Below are 19,625 nucleotides of genomic sequence, written 5' to 3' on the forward strand. Positions count from 1 at the left end.
CGCTGAACCACCACTGCCCCACATGAAAATTACTTTCAGTGAATTATGCAGTTTGTAGTGACTGACCTAGAGAATTGCTCATTCTTCCAAGCTGAAACCCTGGGAAGCTCTGCTAACCATAGAGAAATTTGAATAGCTGAACTGGTTGCATTACTAGTTAAATTCAGATATTCTCCTGAACATCTCTTCTGTTAGTTGTTCTGAGTGTACTTTGATTTAATAGGTTTAGAGATTGTGTGACAACAGCTTTATTTCTCATTATTATGTTTGTGGACACCCCTTCTAATGCATTCTAATGAATAATTTCATTCTACTTCGAGTCACACCCATTGCTAACACAGATACAGTGTATTTTCCCTGAAATGCAGATAGTCAGAACAAAGACAGACATTAGATCACAAGCTGTTTTATTGATGACAGGCCTTCTTCAGAGTAACAGTTTCAATACATTCTGCATTGCACTCATATTATATGAGTTCTTGCTACTCTGCCTCATCCTCTTTGATGTCCTTGTTACTCAGCATCTTTTCCCTGTAAACAAAATAAAATGTATTTAATACATGTATGCATTTACAGTATGTATGCTTTTGATGTCTTTAAGCATGAAAGGTACATACCTTTCCTAATTCACGGCTCTTAGCTCTGAGCTTGTTGACCTGGGACTCTGCAATGTCAGCTCTCTCCTGAGCTTCCTCTAGCTCATGCTGCACCTTTCTGTACCTGGACAGGTGAGTGTTGGCCTGCTCCTCCTGTAAAGGGAATGGTACGAAGTAAGGATTTAAATCTATGTGGCTAAAGGCCCAGTGATTTACTTTGAATAACTTAGAACCACGACAATTTCAGTATTTTATGAAGGAAAAATCTCAGGTTTTCTTGTTATTTTTAGAATTTCTGAAAGTTTTTTTTATCTGCTTGGGTTACCCATCCCCTTCTTTGAGCCCAGTAGTGGTCAGTGTAATTTACTGAAATGAATTATATTGACAGTCCATTACACTAAACTCTTAAAAAATAAACCATCAAATTCTCATTATGATGTGGCAAAAACTGTTAAACCTTCTTTGCATTGGAAGGAGCATTGCAAATCCTGATAATAAGTTAGAATAACTGCTGTATCAAAAAGCCTAAGGATTACTCACAGATTCTTCAGCTTGTCTCTTGTAGGACTTCACTTTCAGCTGCAGTTTGTCCACCAGGTCCTGCAGTCTGGTCACATTCTTCTTATCTTCTTCAGTCTGTGAAGAGCAATGATTTATAGGTAAGTACATCAGTACATTTCTTTGTCTATTCCACAAAGCCCTGAAAGTTCTTAGTCTGCAAAAAATGCATCATTGGAAACACTCAAGTAATATAGTTTTTGGATGTTTGCAGAAATATTGCATTGAGCAAATTACAGTGTGCACATATTTTGCTAAAATTAAATAAACTCTTTTACTAACAAGTCTTGATTTGGAACTTTCACGGATTTACCTAGAATAGCCATCATTAAAAATAATAGTTAAACAGGGTAAATGGGTCATATTGTGCCCAACTGAGAGAAAACAAGCTAAAGGATCCCATCCTGATTTATGATTGATACAGTAGTGTGAGGATCAGGAAATGGCAGATCAAAACATTGACATTTTGCACAAATCTTCAAATATACTTTCTGCATGTGTACATTATTGCCTTGGTCTTGATTTATAATACTTGTGTGGGTTGGGCTACAAAAAGTCTCAATAGTAGAAAAGAGAATATGTGCTGATGCAATACCTGGTAGGTGAGTTCCTTCACTCTCCTCTCATATTTGCGGACACCTTTAATAGCCTCAGCGGCGCGCCTCTGTTCAGCTTCGACTTCGCCCTCCAGCTCACGGACCTGAAACATTAGCGTGTGAGTTCTGTTGTCACTACAGTAGAGAGTAAAGGAAATCCGAAATTGAAATCATATGTGTATGACTGATTCCGTAGTGCATGTAGTGAGACATACTCTAGTCTCCAGTTTCTGGAGTTGTTTCTTCCCGCCCTTCATGGCCAGGTTTTCAGCCTCGTCCAGGCGGTGCTGCAGGTCCTTGACTGTAACGTCTAGGTTCTTCTTCATCCTTTCCAGATGAGCACTGGTGTCCTGCTCTTTCTTCAGCTCCTCTGCCATCATGGCAGCCTGCAGTCAGAAATGATTTATGACATGATTAGTTGCCTGTATATGTTTCTTAGGAAAATGAAAGCACCAGTGTCATACATCCTTACATATGCTGTGGTGCATGAAATCCATTATTCAATGTGCAGTTTTTTACTCACGTCAGTTATAGCTTTCTTGGCCTTTTCCTCAGCATTGCGTGCTTCCTGAATGGTGTCTTCCATCTCACCTTGAATCTGCACAAAGTCAGCCTCCAGCTTCTTCTTGGTGTTGATAAGGCTGGTATTCTAAACACAACGAGAAACGAGTAAGGCTTAATGCTTAATGCTTCACATGTAAAATTCAAAAATTTGACAATGAGCTGCTTTACTTACCTGAGAGTGAAGCAGAGTTACACGTTCACTGGCATCCACCAGCTCCTGCTCGGCCACTTTGCGGCCTCTCTCGGTTTGCTCTAGAGCAGATCTGAGCTCCTCAATCTCAGCCAGCATAAGATTGTTTCTACGCTCCACCATGGCCACCTGCTCCCTCATGTCTTCTTGTCCTCTTATAGCCTCATCAAGGTGCAATAGGGCATCCTGGAAAAGTCATCAAGGTTATGTAAGATTTTTGTTTTTTGGTTTGTTTCTTAAATTAGTTTTAGCTTTAGTTTTGTTTTTTAGCTTTAGTAGTTGTAAACAAACCTTGAGCTGTGCTTGGACATTCCTGAGCTGTTTCTGGGCTTCAGAAGCCTGACGGTTTGCATGGCTCAGCTGAATCTCCATCTCATTGAGATCACCCTCCATCTTCTTCTTGATGCGCAGAGCATCATTTCTGCTTCTGATTTCAGCATCCAGAGTGGTCTGCATTGAGTCAATCACCCGTTGGCTGTTGCGCTTGATTTGTTCAATCTCTTCATCCTTCTCAGCCAGCCTCCTGTCAATCTCGCCCTTCACTTGGGTGAGTTCAAGCTGAATACGGACAATCTTGGATTCCTCATGTTCCAGTGTGGCCTGTGACATTGAGTTAAATATTCAAATAATAGTATTCACAGGAACATATTAACTCAACACTGCACGACCAGCAACATTTATATTTATATTTAACACACCTCAGCCTCCTCAAGAGCTGTCTGTACTTCTGTTTTCTCAATTTCCACTGTCTTCTTTCCTTTCTCCAGCTCATGAATAGTCTTTCCAGTCTCACCAAGCTGCTCAGTTAAATCTGAGATCTCCTCTGTATGAATAGGAACACAAACATTCTAAAATACTGGAAATATTCGGTGATCCTCATAGAAACACTAAAAACTCACCAGTTTACTTATCATGTCACCTTTTCACTGGGAGGTACATGTTCTGACTTACGCTGAAGGTTCTTGTTCTCCCTTTTGAGAGTCTCTAGGTGGTCTAAAGTTTCTTCGTAGGAGTTCTTCATCTTGAAAAGCTCTGTGCTGAGAGAGCGAGCCTCTTTTTGGGCTCCTTCTAGCTCTGCTTGGCTCTCCTCGTACTTCTGCTTCCATTCTGCCAAAACCTTTAATGATTAAAATTAATCAAAAACCTTCAGGTTTCAGGTTCTGTTATGTGGTGGGTTCATGTACACTATACAATAAACACTAGAGCCAGTTTACAGAGTTCTACATAGTTGAGGAGGCACAATATTGACATTTTGGTAAAACTACAATGCATGTGTGTTTTGTGTGGTACAATAAGGTACCTAAAGTGGCCCTAAACTTGGTACACTGCCAAATACACAAATTCGGGTCAAGCTATTTTACCTTGTCAAAGTTCCTTTGTTTTTTGTCAAGGTTAGCAGCAAGTGCATTAGCTCTCTCCACATCAATCATGAGGTCCTCCACTTCATTCTGCAATCTCTGCTTGGTTTTTTCCAAGGAGGCACACTTGGCATTCACAGCTTCAATGGATTCTTCAGCATCCTGCAAGCGCTGGGCAAGCTTTTTCCTTAGAAAAGCAACCAAGTGTTAATGATGGAGATCTTTAATTACATTATGTAATCATAAAAGGATATGTAATGGCTGATTTACTTTGCTTCCTCAAGTTCCTCAGTGCGCTGAATAGCATCAGTCTCGTATTTGGATCTCCATGTTGCTACCTCACTATTTGCCTTAGACATTCCACGTTGGAGCTCAGCTTTGGCTTCCTGCTCTTCTTCAAACTGCTCCCTGAGAAGGTCACAGTCGTGGCGAGCTGACTGCACAGCATGAGCCAGGGCATTCTTTGCCTTTAAACAGACCAATCAACAAATGTGCCATTAATGATTGGATAGGTAATATTTCTGATTATTGTCTAAACATCATCAACACAACAGCTTACCTTGACCTCTTCCTCAATTTGTCTTTTCAGCTCCTCAATTTGCTGAGTATAAGCTTGCTTGCCTCGAGTCAATTGAGTAACAAGGGATTCTTTCTCCTCCAGCTGACGTCCAATTTCACCTACCACATCCAGAATGGTAAAAAAGGAAATTTGACTGTCAGTCAGCATATTCTTTGAAAGAATGTACTGTTGTTCTGGTTTTAAAAAATAATTTACCGTTTTCAGTCTGTAATCGTGCCTTTTTGGCACTAAGGTCATTCAGATGGCGAAGTTGTTCCTCACTCTTTGTCTTCAGCTCACTCATTTGATCCTCCAGACTACGGCACAGCTTTTCAAAATTAGCCTGTCAAAAGCCACAGAAGCAATGTTTTAAAAACAGTCAAACTCACTGCTGTGACATGCTGATTTGGGTTGTTTTGCTTTTACCTTTGATTTTGCAACAGCCTCCATGTTGCTGGACAGGTCATCAATCTCCATTTTGAATTCACTCTTTTCTTTCTCCAGCTTCTGTTTGACCCGCTGGAGATTGTCAATCTGCTCGCCTAGCTCAGCCACGCTGTCCGCCTGCTTCTTACGGAGAGCTGCAGCAGTTGCTTCATGTTGCAAGGTGGACTCTTCAAGATCTCGGCGCAGCTTCTGGAACTCAGACTCACGCTTCTTGTTCATCTCAATTTGGGCAGAAGTGGCACCACCAGCTTCCTCAAGTCTCTCAGTGATCTCTTCAAGTTCCCGGGAGAGATCACACCTCTGCTTTTCAACCTTGGCACGAGCAGCACGCTCAGCCTCAATCTCCTCTTCAAGCTCCTCAATACGAGCCTGTGGTGAATAAGTGACATTGTAATGAGCTGCACTTTGTTAGCGGCCAGTACATTATAGTGCTAAGTAACAAACAACTTTGAATTACCTGGAGTTCTTTAATCTTCTTTTGAAGCCCTATACCAAGAGACTGCTCATCCTCAATCCTGCTAAGAAGTTGGCTTGTCTCAAAGTCCTTCCTATAGGGAATAACAGAGATAACAGGTTAAAGTTTTGAACGAAAGCTTAATTAATTAGTTGTATCAATCAAGGGTGCCATGATTGTTGAACTCTCACTTCTTGAGCTTTTCATCTGATTGCTGCTTGTCATTTTCCAGGTCCATTATGGACTCATGGGCCAGTTTGAGGTCGCCCTCAAGCTTTCTCTTTGCTCTTTCTAGATCCATACGGAGCTTCTTCTCTTGTTCAAGAGATCCCTCAAGCTATTATGGACACAGAATGTCAAATAGGAAAGATCATCTACAACTTATCAAAGACCAGCAGTTTTTTTTTTACATTACAGAAAGTATTAGCTGCATCTCTAGCAACTTACATCATCTACTTGCTGTTCAAGCTTAGCTTTGGCTTTAGTAAGAGTGTTGACTTTGTCTTCCTCTGCTTGGAGATCATCAAGAATTTGCTGATGTGCCTCTTGAAGAGCTTTTTTTTCCTTGGTCAGCTTGACAATGGCCTCGTCTTGTGATGCCATCTCTTCAGTGAGGTTTTTGGCCTGTAAAGATATGTAAAGATAATGTATAAACATTATTGCCTTTTGACCATATGGTACTAATGATAAAGGCCTTATCTATTAAACACGAACCTTGTTCTCAGTGGCATGCTTCTCCTTTTCCACTTTAGCTAAGGTTAGCTCCAAATCATCTATGTCTTTCTTCAGCTCAGAGCATTCATCCTCCAGTTTCCTCTTCTTGGCTGTCAGCTCAGCGTTCATTTCCTCTTCATCCTCCAGTCTCTCACATGCCTCCTTGAGTTTGGCCTCCATTTGGATCTTGCTTTTGATGAGCCCTTCACATCTCTCCTCAGCATCAGAAAGACTTTCAACTTCCTATAATTGGAAATATTAATAAAGCTTTATAAAGCTCTAAATCATTGTATGGCAAGCAGCAATCCAAGCTGTACAAACTACACTTGGTTTAAAATGAGAAAACTTACTGCAGCTACTTGTAACTGCAAGTCATTTTTTTCCTGCAGTAGTGACACCATCTTTTCCTCAAGCTCTTTTTTCTTGCCCAGAGCTTTTGCTAGATCCTCCTTCATTTTCTCAAAGTTCTCTTTCATAGCTGCCATTTCCTTCTCAGTCTCAGCACTCTTCAGAAGAGGCTTGATCTTAAAATATAGCTTCATCCATGGCCAGTGTTTCACATTCATGAATGAGCGAATGTTATATTGAATGGAGAAGATTGATTCTCTGTTAAAAAAGTACAAATTATTTGAGACATATCAAGAAATATATTTCTGGTTTAAAAACTATTACATGTGCAGACATTACCTCCTCTCCATCATCTTGACAAACTCTCTTCTCATAAGGAAGCCTCTACACAGAGCCTGAGTCATGGTCACAAGGATGGCAAGCTTTTCATCTCGCATCTCCTCAAGAAGACCCAAAAGCCCAGCTTTGAAGAACACCTGTATTACACAAGTGTTTTTTATGTTTATTCTTCTACTTCTTCTTTCTATTATTGTTATTATTATTATTAATATTATTACATGAACCATTCTTTGAAGTTACCATCTTTTACCTTGGTGTGTCCAAACTTGTACTGGGTATGATCCACATCAATGGAACCAAGAAGCTTCTCTGAAGCTTTCTTGTTATCAATGAACTGTCCCTCAGGGATAACACTGGCATTCAATACTTTGTATCTAAAATACAGCAATAGGATAGCAAAAGGAAATTTGATTAAGGTTATGACATCAAGTTAATGTACAAATGTACACATATACTCTGTTTAAAAGAGATTATGTTCATCATGTTCTTCACCAGTCATACAAATTAAAATTAAATTCATATATACTGCATACAAAATACCTCTGCTTAAAGTCACCATAGAGGATTCTGCTGGGAAAGCCCTTTCTGCAGATTCTAATGCCTTCCAGTACACCGTTACAGCGCAACTGGTGGATTACCAAATGGTTCTCCATCAGTCCTAGAATTAAGACAAATGTGTCAGTGGCAATATTTGAAGTGGTATCTTGTTTGATCTCTCCTTGGAGTCTAGGATGATAGAGTAAATCTGGTCTGAGACTAATTCCTATTAAACAACAACAGTTCACATTCCTGTGCATAATAGAATAGAAACTAAAGCTGACCTGGTGTCTTTGATTCATTTGGAATAAGGCAGCGCACAAAGTGAGGATGAGTGCTTCTCAGGTTGGTCATCAGCTTGCCCAGGTTTTCCTATTGAATTGCAGAGAAATGAAATGAATAAGTGGCATTTTCAAACACCTGATAGCAATTCTTGTTTCAGAAATACACACAGAAATGTAGAACAATGTTTTTACCCGGAAAAGAGCAGACACAGTCTGGAAAGAGCCACCCTTCTTCTTCCCAGCTTTTTTAGCACCTCCCTCAGCTGTTAATTCACAATGATGGGAAAGTTACTTACTAATACAGCAATACTTTGAAACTGAACAGTTTTACATTCCCCAAGAACTACAAAAATCAACAGACCTTCAGAAGAGGCATGAGAAGCATACAGATGGACCAACAGTTTGACTGAAGACTTCTGATAGAGCTGGACAACTGAATCATTTAGTGGGTCCTTGTTTTTATCCAACCAGCCATTAATGTTGTAGTCGACAGTACCAGCATAGTGCACCAGGGAGAAGTGGGCCTCTGCCTTGCCTTTAGTAGGCTTTGGCTTCTGGAAGGATGCACTTTTACCCAAATGCTGGTCATAGAGCTTGTTCTTGAAAGTAGTGTCTGAGGCCTTGGGGAACATACACTCCTCTTCAAGGATGGAGAAAATGCCCATTGGCTGTGGGCAAGAAGACATTTGTTTTACTTTGTCTTAAGAATGAGAGAATAAATCTATCCATTACCTATTGTTTATCTATTAAACCTAAAAGAAAATATGGACTTGATATGCATGGCCTACCTTCTCAATAAGCTCAATGCAGGCAGCCAAGTCCATACCAAAGTCAATGAACTCCCACTCAATTCCTTCTTTCTTGTATTCTTCTTGCTCCAGCACAAACATGTGGTGGTTGAAAAACTGTTGCAGTTTCTCATTAGTGAAGTTGATGCACAGCTGTTCCAAGCTGTTGAACTACAATAGAAAAACAGATTTAAGCTTTTCCCCACCATGCGATTTTACAATATTTTGTCATTTTTTTAATTTGCCACCTGATTTACTTACATCAAAGATTTCAAACCCAGCAATATCCAGCACACCAATAAAGAACTGCCTTGGCTGCTTAGTATCCAACATCTCATTGATACGGACAACCATCCACAAGAACATTTTCTCATAGACTGACTTGGACAATGCCATGACTGAATTGTTGACCTTTGTAAAAGAAAAAAAAACAATGCTTTTAATTCTTGGTTAAGTCTATAACTGGAAATCACCCATGTTTCCCATAGAGTTCTCAAGTTCTGATTAGGTGAGGTCATTACCTGTGAAACAGTCTGCCCTTTGGTAACAAACTCATTCCCGACCTTGACTCTGGGATAGCACAAAGCTTTGAGCATGTCAGCTGAGTTCAGACCCATGAGGTAAGCGATTTTATCAGCCACTGGGGGAGTAATTTGAACATTTGATTGTAGAACAGCAAGCAATCTTTATGTTCTGTCACTATTATAAACAAGGAAGGTATTCAAGTTCATTCATACATGCAGGCTCACACCTTACTATAGTGAGTCATTTGAGCTTGGATTGAAGTCACACTTACCCTCAGTGCCATCAGGCTCAGCCTGCTCCTCCCTCTGCTTCTGTTTGAACTTCATGTTTCCATGATGCATCACAGCTCCTGTCAGCTTGTAGATGCCCATCTTCTCGTCAGCACTGAAGCCCAGGATGTCAATGGCTGTCTGAATAATCAAAACAATAAACCGGCTCCTTTAAGGATTCCATACATTTAATACATGCCAATTATTTCAAGAGTCTGATGCAATTCTAGAGCCTGAATGGGCAACATGTAAAGATATTATAAGTTACAGAGTAAACAATATAAATAAACAGTGAAAACAGAGTCAGGTAAATGAAGCCTTAATATTATCTTACATCCGTAGCAATGAACTCCTCCACATCATTGATGCTCTTGACAGTGATCTCACCATGACTGATCATTGGGTAGTCATAGGGGTTAGTGGTGATCAGGAGAGCCTCTGCAGAATTAAAGAACATCATAATTTCATTGTTTGTCTTTTTTTTTTTGTCTTTATCTGTATTTATCTGTGTGATTGTTCTGATTATGTATTGCAGTATACTGACTGCACTGCAGGCAGCTAATGATTTCTGTGAAAAAATTGATCAAATGTGTTGAATTTGATGGGCAGATGAAAATCAGATGAAATAAGAAGTGTATTACCCAGCAGTTCAGGCTTGTGGCCAGTTGCGAGCTGATAGAAAATGTGGTAACTTCTCTCAGCTGAAAGCTGGAAGGTTACTCTGGACTTTTCCAGCAGATCTGTAAAAGGGATTTACAGACAGGTGTGTAAATTAGTGAATAAATTAGTAAATAAATTAGTGTATAAACAAGTGGAAATACATCCAGACAGATGTACTGCATGACGCAATTAAACATCATAAAATGTAATAGCTGCTTCCTATGAACATCCTACCATGCTCTTCGACATAGTAATTCTGAGCTGCTCCAACTGCCAAAATGTCATGTCATGAGCATAAGATCTAACTGACTATGAAAGAAAGTTAATTTTTGGGGCATGGGTTGCTGACTTAATCAGCAAGAATAGGCCATCAACAACTACAAAGAGAGGGATGTTATTGCCTATGTGTAGATGTGTAGTGTAGCCTAAGTGCATATGTGACCAACATCAAGAAAACAGTGAAGGTCTGGATGCTTAACCCCTAGAGTTAGTGATCTGGTGGTTCTTGATTTGATTTGGAGAAAGATAGCTCTCCAGGAAGAGAGACCACTGTTTTTTAGGAAAGGATCACTGCAAATCAATTCAGTTCTTCTGACTAACACATGATGGGAGATATTCTACTGAGACATGCTGGTGCTTTTTGTTTAACAATTATGTGTATAAGTTGTTAAACAATGTGTCAACTCACAAGTTTCAATATCAGCTGAAGCCAGCTTTCCAGTGGACCCAAAATGGATTCTAATGAATTTACCCTAAACATAAGATTGGAAAGTCATGTTATTTAATAGTTTACCATTTTAAAAAGCTTTTGTGATTTCAGTGTTTAAATATCAGTAAGTAAAACTTACAAAGCGAGAGGAGTTGTCATTCCTCACAGTCTTGGCATTACCATAAGCCTCCAGCAGAGGGTTGGCAGCAATGATCTGATCCTCCAGCGACCCCTGCAGATTCAACCACATAACTTAAAACTCTGAACAATGATCAGCATTCCACTAAGTAGTAGACTGTTATGACTACAGACATGAGCAGTGAAGATCATTTTACTGACCTGCATTTTGCCAGGAACAGGCTCAGACTTCTTCTGTCCAGACACTGCGATTGTCGCAAAGTACTGGATGACACGCTTGGTGTTTACAGTCTTTCCTGCACCAGATTCTCCACTACAGTCAAAAACACAGTTCATAATTTAGCTTAAAGCACTTTTTAATTTTAACACAAAATTCAAAAATAAAAGTTTTTTAACAACTCGTTGGTATCTGAAACCTGCACATGATCTTTCACTTGTTGAAAATTACTAGAATTGTTCTAGCAATACCTAGAACAGTTATAAACTTCTGAAATAGGAGTTTCTTCAGTTTTAGTAAAGTTTCATAAAATTTGATTCCTTAATTTGGGTCAGCTGGCAGCACACACAATTAAAATTTCAGTTTTGCTTAAGAAGGAGCTTCAGGCCATCATCTCCTGATCTAGCTCCTGGTATTTACAGTCCATTATAGGCTGGAAAATGTTATAATATAAAAGTACATCACAGTATATCACAATATGATTCTAACACTTCTTGATGATATCATATTATATAAGTCTGTATCACCCACCTATCACTGGCCCATTACTGACTAGTATTATTTATTAGAGGTCACAAATATGAGCAAGCAATGTCAGATTGTTGCTGGACCCAGCCTTTCAAGACTTACGTGATCAGAATTGACTGGTTCTCGCGGTCTGAAAAAAAGCACAAAAACAGATGTCACATACATACACTGACCTCATTGCTGAGTCTTAATATTTACTGTTGTCTTGAACATTCCATACCAGTTAGCATGAACTGATAAGCATTGTCAGAGATGGAGAAGATGTGGGGTGGGGCCTCGATTCTCTTTTTGCCCCTGTAACCCCCTACAACCACAGCATCGTACACTGGGAGCCACTTATAGGGGTTCACAGTGACGCAGAACAACCCAGAATAGGTCTGCAGATGCAGAAAACAAACAGGTTACAATACATAAAGTATTCTTGTGATGAAGTTTCCTAATAACAGATGTAGATGTCAGCCTTCAAGCTTACGTAGATCATCCATGCTGCATAACGCTCTTTGAGGTTATACAGCACAGCAGGCTCGTTGAGGTGGGTCATCATGGCCATGTCCTCAATCTTGTCAAACTTTGGAGGATTCATAGGATAGATGTCATCCTCCTTCACTGTTAAGACCTGTAAATGCCATGCAAAGTCATTAATGAAGCATTTGAATCATTTAGATAAGTTGAATACAGGACAAAAACTATGTTGAACTTAACTGACAGATCAAAATTTAGAGATGAGTAAATGTAAGCGTCAGTATCATACAACCAGGGTTGCTGCCAGCTGCCAACAACTCTAACCAAATTCTGCCAAAATACTTAATACATTTTTAGGGCTTCTCTCAATCATAGGCCCTTAGAATTGCCCTAATTGCCAGGGGCAATCTTTTTTACTCACTTTGCCACTCAGAGTTTTGACGGTTGCTTTGCCTCCCTCTTTGCTCTGGAGGACCCCTTTGAGGTACATCTCAGTTGGCTCAAACACATAGTAAGCGGTTTTGGCATCAAAAGGCAAGTTTTGACACTCAATCCTCTCTCGCTCTGGCTTCCGGAGGTATATGGCCGCCGGGCCAAAGCACTCCATTTCTGCGTCCACACTCATGGTGACACCTTACTGGAAAGATACATGGCATTGCTTTTATTATATATTAATGTCTGTTTTTAACAAGATGTTTCATTAAAGGTGGCACCAACAAGTGATATGAAAAAAACTGCATTTATAGGTAGCTAAATCTACACACAAGTATGCAGTCGACTAAAAGACACTAAAGACAACCCTTCATCAGTTTGACTAAACATTTAATAATTAAGTTGCAGAGGAACCTGGTCTTCACAGTAGTTTAATATCAGTTCTAGGCTTAAGAGTCTGTTAAATGACCACAGTCTAAGTCAAGCCACAGTCAAACCTTCTTTCCATTATTTATCTAATCCTTAAATAATTGAATAATCTTGGCACAAGAGTTCTGTAGCTGTATACAGTTAGACATGACAGAAATGCACTCTTCTGGATTTACCTTTGTATGGCGCCTCTCCAGAAACCTGAAGCTGATGTATGTGGGGGCTGCCTAGTGGTACTGTTAAAGAAAACCAATTAATTAATTGATTGATTGATTGATTGATTAATTAATTATAATTAATATATTAATTATTTATAATTTTATATATATATATATATATATATATATATATATATATATTATATTTCTATTTACTTACTTGTTTATTTATTAGATTAGAAAATATACACCAAAAGCAAATATCCATTACGGCCACAGAGAGCCCTGAAGTTACTCACCTTAGCTGGGTGCATGCGAGTCCTAAGAGGAGGTTTAGGCTGGCCTCTTATATAGGGCTTTCACTCTGCCGTCAGCACATGTGAGCCACTCTATTTGGTCATGAATATTACCTTGTTTGTCCACTAATGTTTGCAGCATCTTATGACCACACAGTGGATTATTTTTATCCTGTGATTAACTGAAGCCATATAACGAGCCCCAAGCTGTTGTCTTAGCATAGCATACACATCAGTGGTCCTGCACCTCCACTGATTAGGTCTAAAAGATGTCTAATTGTGTCTGAAATTGTCTCACATCACATAATAGCTCAGGAACAAGGTTTTGCAAAGAAAAATTGTTTTTAACATTAAAGATTAAAGACCATCCCCTCCTTTCTATAATGAAATAAACAGCTCATCAAAGCTGAAGGTTATAAATGGTATTGTTTGGTCTTTTGTGTTGTGGCTATAACTGTTAACTCAGTAAGAAAGGAAACACAAGGTCAAATAACTTCCAGGTAGTTGTTAATCCTCTTTTTAAATCTGGCACTACAAGGCTCCCTACTATCACTGAGAATAAGCCACCAAATGTCAGTGGTTTAGGGTTGCGAGGGCCATGCAAGCTTAAAGTGTTATAAAGAAATAAATTTGGCATACTTTCATTCCAAAAGCTTTAAGAAATGGCAGTAGCTGCCAAAGGATTATGCTGCGCCACAGTAAAGACAGCTGGAGTTCCTTCTGCCTCTCTCGGGGGCTTAAACTGTGACAGAGTTCAAGATGTCAACAGGCCCACTTGAGTCATTGTGTGCTTATAGCCATATCTCTCAACAGTCGTAGAGAGGGAGTGACAAAATGTGTGTTTACTGGCTTTCCACGTGTCTATTTTCATCTATCAGTTACATTCTGGAAACAAGCAAGAGCTTCACAAACCCGGTGAGGAATTATGAACTGATGTGGAAATGTCTGTACTGACATGTTTTTCTTAGATTTCTTAGGTTTCTTAGATAATAAGGAACTGGAACAGCTGTGAGATGAACTAAGCCAGTTCCCATGCTAAACAAAAAGGATGCTGCTTAAGGAGGCTACAGGGTGTTTGGCTTGGAGAGTGATACAGCACTCATGCTGGATGCTTTAAAAGCAGGCTTTGTGAGCCAGTTGGTCAGTCTTTCCACAGGAAACGTGATCCCATTCTGGCAATGATGGAAAAGCCTAAGAAATTCTAAAGCAGTTACTCTGGAGATATAATGGGCTTGTGCATTGAATAAAAATGTGACATTCGATAGCACACCCATAAGAGTATATTCGTATTTGGGCAAAACACAAATATAGCCCTCTGTGCAGGCTGCTCTACCAAATGTCAGCATGCTTGGGAGGCTTATTGTGTTAAGGAAACTTTGAAGTCTCCCTGCATTGCATTTCAAAAACAAACCCAGTGTCTGTCAAGCGCCAGCAAGTGTGCAGTGTCTCTTGCTGCAGGTATCACAGTACAGTAAGTATACTTGTGTGCTTTAAAAGCGGACTCAGAAACACTGTTTTCATGGCGTTAAATTTGTTTTGAATGCTTTAGATTAGACTAAGAACCTTAGAAAGCGGGAGTGTCCTCTGGTTAGTGAATAGCAACTACATTTCTCATTTTTTGTATGTGAATTATGATGCAGGATTCAGCTTTGGGAAATTCTAGGAACCTCTCAGCAGCATCTAAATCTCATCTTTGTTCCATTAAAAAGAGTAGCCTTTAAATTTTTTTATTTTTTATTTTTTTTACATATGGAGAATTTAGTGAAACACACCCACTCAACTGAAAAAAGTCAGGTCTGAAGGAAAAAAATGTCCAGGCTTCATGAACATTGAATTTAGCCACCATGAAATTTAGCAAGCAGCATTAATGGCTTCCTGGATTTGTCACTGTACAGAGAATATGGCCTTTACCCACCAATCTACTTAGTTGCTCACTCCTTTACAGACTAAATTAAACATAATCTGCCCTCTAGATGACTCTATAGCAGTTAAACATTCCTGGTTAAAATATGTTTTTGTGAATAGCTGGGTAAGTGGAAAACGAACTGATCTCCACAAGAAATAAAGTTAAAGACATATCATTCTTTTCAACATTGTAAGCACAATTACTGTATTTTTATACACTGAGGTCTGGAAGACCTTGCAAAAACTTTGCAAAAAATGCATTAAAAAGATTAAGCCAACTCTGGATTGGTGGTGCACTGTTCTACTGTGCAGTGACACCCCCACAAATATCAGCTTCATATAAGAATCACCAGCATCCTCACCACACAATTCAGCACATTTGTTTTAAGAAACTGATGCATTTTGGAAGTCCTGTGGGCCAAAATAGAACTTTTTAGTCACAACAAGCAAAGGTGTGTTTGCAGACTTTCATTAAGAGAACACCCTTAGCTGGCTTTAGAAAGAGTTTACAAGCTCTGATATATTCCAAAGGGGGTGTTACTAAGTACTGTCAAAACAGATTTTGTGAAGGGAAAACCGTTGCTATTACGTATTGTTTTACATCTCTAAGAAAGCAGCTTTTGTCATCCAGTGCTTCAAAGCCAGGTGGGTGCAAAATTAGTTAAACAAATTACATTAACACATTAATTGATGCACCTTGGAGGGGCTTGTACGGTATTAACATGATTTCAGATTCAAAAATATGAAATACATCTTTTTAATGAACGTTTCTTTTTGGCAGTTGGTGCACATGAGATAAACCCCTGTATTTGCAGAATAATGGATGTCAATATGTTATTACGGAAACAACAAATGATGTATTACTACTAATAAACCTTTTTGCCCAATTGTAATAAATAGAATAATATTAAAGATAACTGCATAGGCTTACAACTATAGGGTTATGATTTTACGAGAGTAAAATTCAATGTATTATTATGTTATTCTATTTCTTTATGGAGAAGAGTCCTTATAACTGCTGCATTTACATTTCCCCCTGTGTGGACAGTTGGACAAGAAACAAAATTAAAACAAAAGTCAAACCATCAAAACAAGGTGTTTAGCATTTCCATCATCACTTCATCTCCACTGCTAATGCACAGTCACTTAAAGAAATACATTTTTTTAAAATGCTAATATTAGAATGAATGAAAGGCTAGAGGGCCAATTAGCGTTTGGCGCTAGTGAGATCATGGTAACTGATCCAAGCAGCAAACACCGAATGTATTGACAGCTGATGTTTTTACAGCGGGTGATACATTTCTTAAATTGTTTCACTTGCCCATCCTTTGTGTTTTTAGGGATGGATACTACTTACTTATGTATTAAATTATGTATTTATTCATTGCACTTAAATTTGAACAGTATTTGTTCTCAACAGAAAAATGATATGTCCAAACAAGGTGGTTCTAAAAATATCTGAAATGATCTACTTCTGTTCTTAGGTAAACCTCTGCCTGCAGTATATCAGCACTTAATTTACACTGGCAATTGCTGTGATCAAATGGTGTGTGAAAACAAAAGATATCAGACTGGTTAACACCTGCTGATGTCTTTTGACACTTAAACTGCCTGCTGGTGTCACACAATCCTCATGGTGGGAATTGTGCTATGGAACGTTGTGGCTCCACCCAAGTCCATCTGCAGATTTGGAAAGACAACAGCAGATCTTGACCAGCAGCTTCAGGGCATGATGTGGCTTTACAACTGTACCCACGGTCCAAGTCTTGTGCGAACATCAGTTTTTGAATTAGCATAACAATACTTTCTTACAAAGTTAGGTAGATAGCTAACTTTTAGCCGAAAGATACACATCTGACTCACTGTAATCATCAGTTTTTGCAAGCCCCAAGTTTGCCTGTGTTTCAAGACTGCGGATTTGTCATCGGTTAAAAAGAGGTGGGTATTGAGAGATTTCTGTTCTATGTCTAGTGTTTCAGGCTGAATCTAAATTAAAGTTACCTAATGGTAGATAACATGATGGTGGAGAATTAAATGTAGTTTTCAATTCTTTCCAATGTTTTTATTTCTTTTTGTAAATGGTCACTTCACATTTGCTGAAAGCCAAATTGAATAAAAATCCACTCACATAAATTTGACCTACTCTTTTAAGATACACTATATGGCCAAAGTATTGGAACACCTGTTCATTCATTGTTTCTTCCAAAATTAAGGGCATTAAAAAAAAGTTATCCTGCTTCTGTTGAAGTAACCGTCTCTACTGTTCAGGGAAGACTTTCCACAATATTTGGGAGCATTGCTGTGAGGGTTTGATTGCATTCAGCGACAAAAGCAGTTAGATGTTAGATGATCACCACCTCACCTCTTTCCCAACCAACTCCCCAACTCATCCCAAAAGTATTGGAGCACTATTCATCATTCCAGAAAGCACAGTTCCACTGCTCCACGCTGGGGGGCTTCATACCCCACTACTCCACGCCTGGCATTAGGTATGGGGCCAATAGGTTCATGTTTATTCGTTCCAGGGAGATCTATTCTATTGGCAGTAACTCTCTACATGGAATAGACATGCTGTGTGCGTGCATTTGCACATCTGTGTTAGCAATTTAACTTAAAGTAGCTGAATGCATTTTGTGTAGACCAGCCCGCTACAATCACAGTCACTGCAGTGCTACTCACACTCTCTCAGTCGTTCAGGTTAATTTAGACAATTATCAATTCTACAAAAAAATTAATAACAATTTAAAAAAAAAATCTACAATTTTCTCCAGTGGTTATACTCTGTCTCCCGCCTTCAGTAAACGTCTAGCTGGAGTTAGAAATCGCGCGATTAGAAATGTAACTTTTAATTTACTGTTTAATTTCATTTTAAAATGACTGTTAAATCCGTATCGTGCAATCTAAAAATGTAATTCTGAGTTGATACTGAATATGAATGTTTGTGAACGAGCCATATACACACCGAGCTGCCATCTCTCACGCGCTGGCCGCGAGTCTCAATACAATGGTTCTAATCTCACGCGCTCAAGCTGCACTTACCATTTCACACGCATATGTAACGACCCCTCGCCCCCCTTCCTGCCTTTTGTAGGAGCTGAAGCCTAAAGTTGGTAGGCTTTCGCTCCTACAGACGCTGTTTGGTCCGCTCTTAATCTGAACGGAGAATTTGAGTTTTAAAGACGCGTATCTTATCTACTAATGTTGTGCTACTGGGGTTTGCAGTTTTAAGAATCGCTGGGGCGCGCGCTGTGTGCGGGAGTCGTGTTGTTATAATACAGATTTTAACTGACATTTTTAATATGATGATTCGCTATCAGTACAAGTACTAAGTACCAACGCGACTCTCTTTTCCGTCTCTAATGCCTGTTGTTTTTCTGGAGCTCATTGGCCTCACTTTTCCACAAATTGAGCGGATTGTCGGGGTGTCCCGGTGAAACCAGACACAACTGTGCCACCCGTGTGGTGTCGACAACGTCTCCTGGACGGTAGCTAGCTATAGCTAGCTAACTTGATAGCGCCGAAATCACAGCAGCTGCGAGCTAAAGTCTTCTCCTTGGCAAAGCAGGCGATTTGCTGCCTGTCTTATGTTGATATGTATATGTTCTGGGTGTAGCAGCTGATAATACATTAATATTAATTGTGTTTCAGTAATAAGAGTTAAAAACGTGATCGGCTGAGAGACCTTCGAGGAGCGCCAGTACTTCGTGTATTACTTCGCCACAGCCACACGTAGCCTAGCAACGACGGCAGCACGCACAGGGCAGACGCAATGCCATAACAAAGCTGCAACGTTTTAATTTACAAATAAAAGACTTGATTTATATTTGACTCCGTGTCTTTACTATATTTAATTAGCTAATTAGTTCACGTTGTTCTCACGGTGTCCAAAACCGCCCAAAGTACACTAGCCAGACACTGTGAGTATAAAACAGAGCAAGAGTGTTGCTAGGTAGGTAGGTAGGGTATATTGTGTGATTTGAGACACAGCCAATCAGAGGTCGCATGATCTGCTGCACCATTTAAGGTAGAACATATGAAAAGTTCAGCTTTATAGAAAATCAAGTTCTTAATATTTAACAGCTTTGGCGGTGTATTTAGCCATGGGATTAATATAACCTGTAACATGGCCTAATGTTTTGCCCGTTGCTTGTAACTTTTTATTGAATAATAATGAACTGTTCCTCAGCTGTTTAGCAGCCAGATCCCTGATAGGACTACTTTTTGCACAATGTTGATGAACAAATGTATTATAATGAATTTGTTGTGTGAGATTGTAAATGTAAAATACAATTACAATTAATTAGAATTCATTGATGTACAAATGATCCATGAGATGTTTAAAGAAACCGTAGTGTTTATGTTCAATCAAACCTTGTTATACTGCCAACTTGACTCTTTTAGTGGTCTTTACTAGTGACTGTGCACTCATCAGCTCCTGAAATGGTCCACCAAATGGCTTGCAATACCTGGAAAAGGCCTGGCTTATAGAGAAAAAAGTTAAAGTAATTTAAAGAAAGCCAAACACCATAATGAACACAATCCTCTAAAATCAAGAAGAATAAAAG

The 19,625-nt window shown here is 39.2% G+C and overlaps 1 protein-coding gene across 1 annotated transcript; it reads right to left on the bottom strand.

Annotated features, from left to right (window-relative positions):
- Positions 1-409: 409 nt before the first annotated feature.
- Positions 410-12,934, bottom strand: myhb (myosin, heavy chain b). The gene is made up of 40 exons (XM_072684515.1): positions 12,878-12,934; positions 12,262-12,477; positions 11,851-11,994; positions 11,599-11,755; positions 11,481-11,508; positions 10,835-10,946; positions 10,635-10,727; positions 10,475-10,538; positions 9,768-9,866; positions 9,461-9,564; positions 9,129-9,267; positions 8,854-8,972; positions 8,594-8,743; positions 8,333-8,503; positions 7,906-8,212; positions 7,737-7,807; positions 7,545-7,632; positions 7,264-7,381; positions 6,974-7,097; positions 6,724-6,860; positions 6,387-6,642; positions 6,037-6,279; positions 5,770-5,946; positions 5,514-5,659; positions 5,326-5,416; positions 4,848-5,237; positions 4,638-4,764; positions 4,422-4,540; positions 4,133-4,329; positions 3,866-4,049; positions 3,456-3,621; positions 3,203-3,327; positions 2,796-3,104; positions 2,487-2,690; positions 2,274-2,399; positions 1,966-2,136; positions 1,750-1,854; positions 1,137-1,232; positions 618-749; positions 410-531 (listed from the first exon to the last, which is right to left on the bottom strand). The coding sequence occupies exons 2-40, from the start codon at positions 12,463-12,465 to the stop codon at positions 514-516; spliced, it is 5,811 nt and encodes a 1,936-aa protein (XP_072540616.1). The 5' UTR covers positions 12,466-12,477; positions 12,878-12,934; the 3' UTR covers positions 410-513.
- Positions 12,935-19,625: the final 6,691 nt, after the last annotated feature.

The sequence above is a fragment of the Salminus brasiliensis genome, chromosome 7 (assembly GCF_030463535.1).
Source record: "Salminus brasiliensis chromosome 7, fSalBra1.hap2, whole genome shotgun sequence".
Lineage (NCBI taxonomy): Eukaryota > Metazoa > Chordata > Actinopteri > Characiformes > Bryconidae > Salminus > Salminus brasiliensis.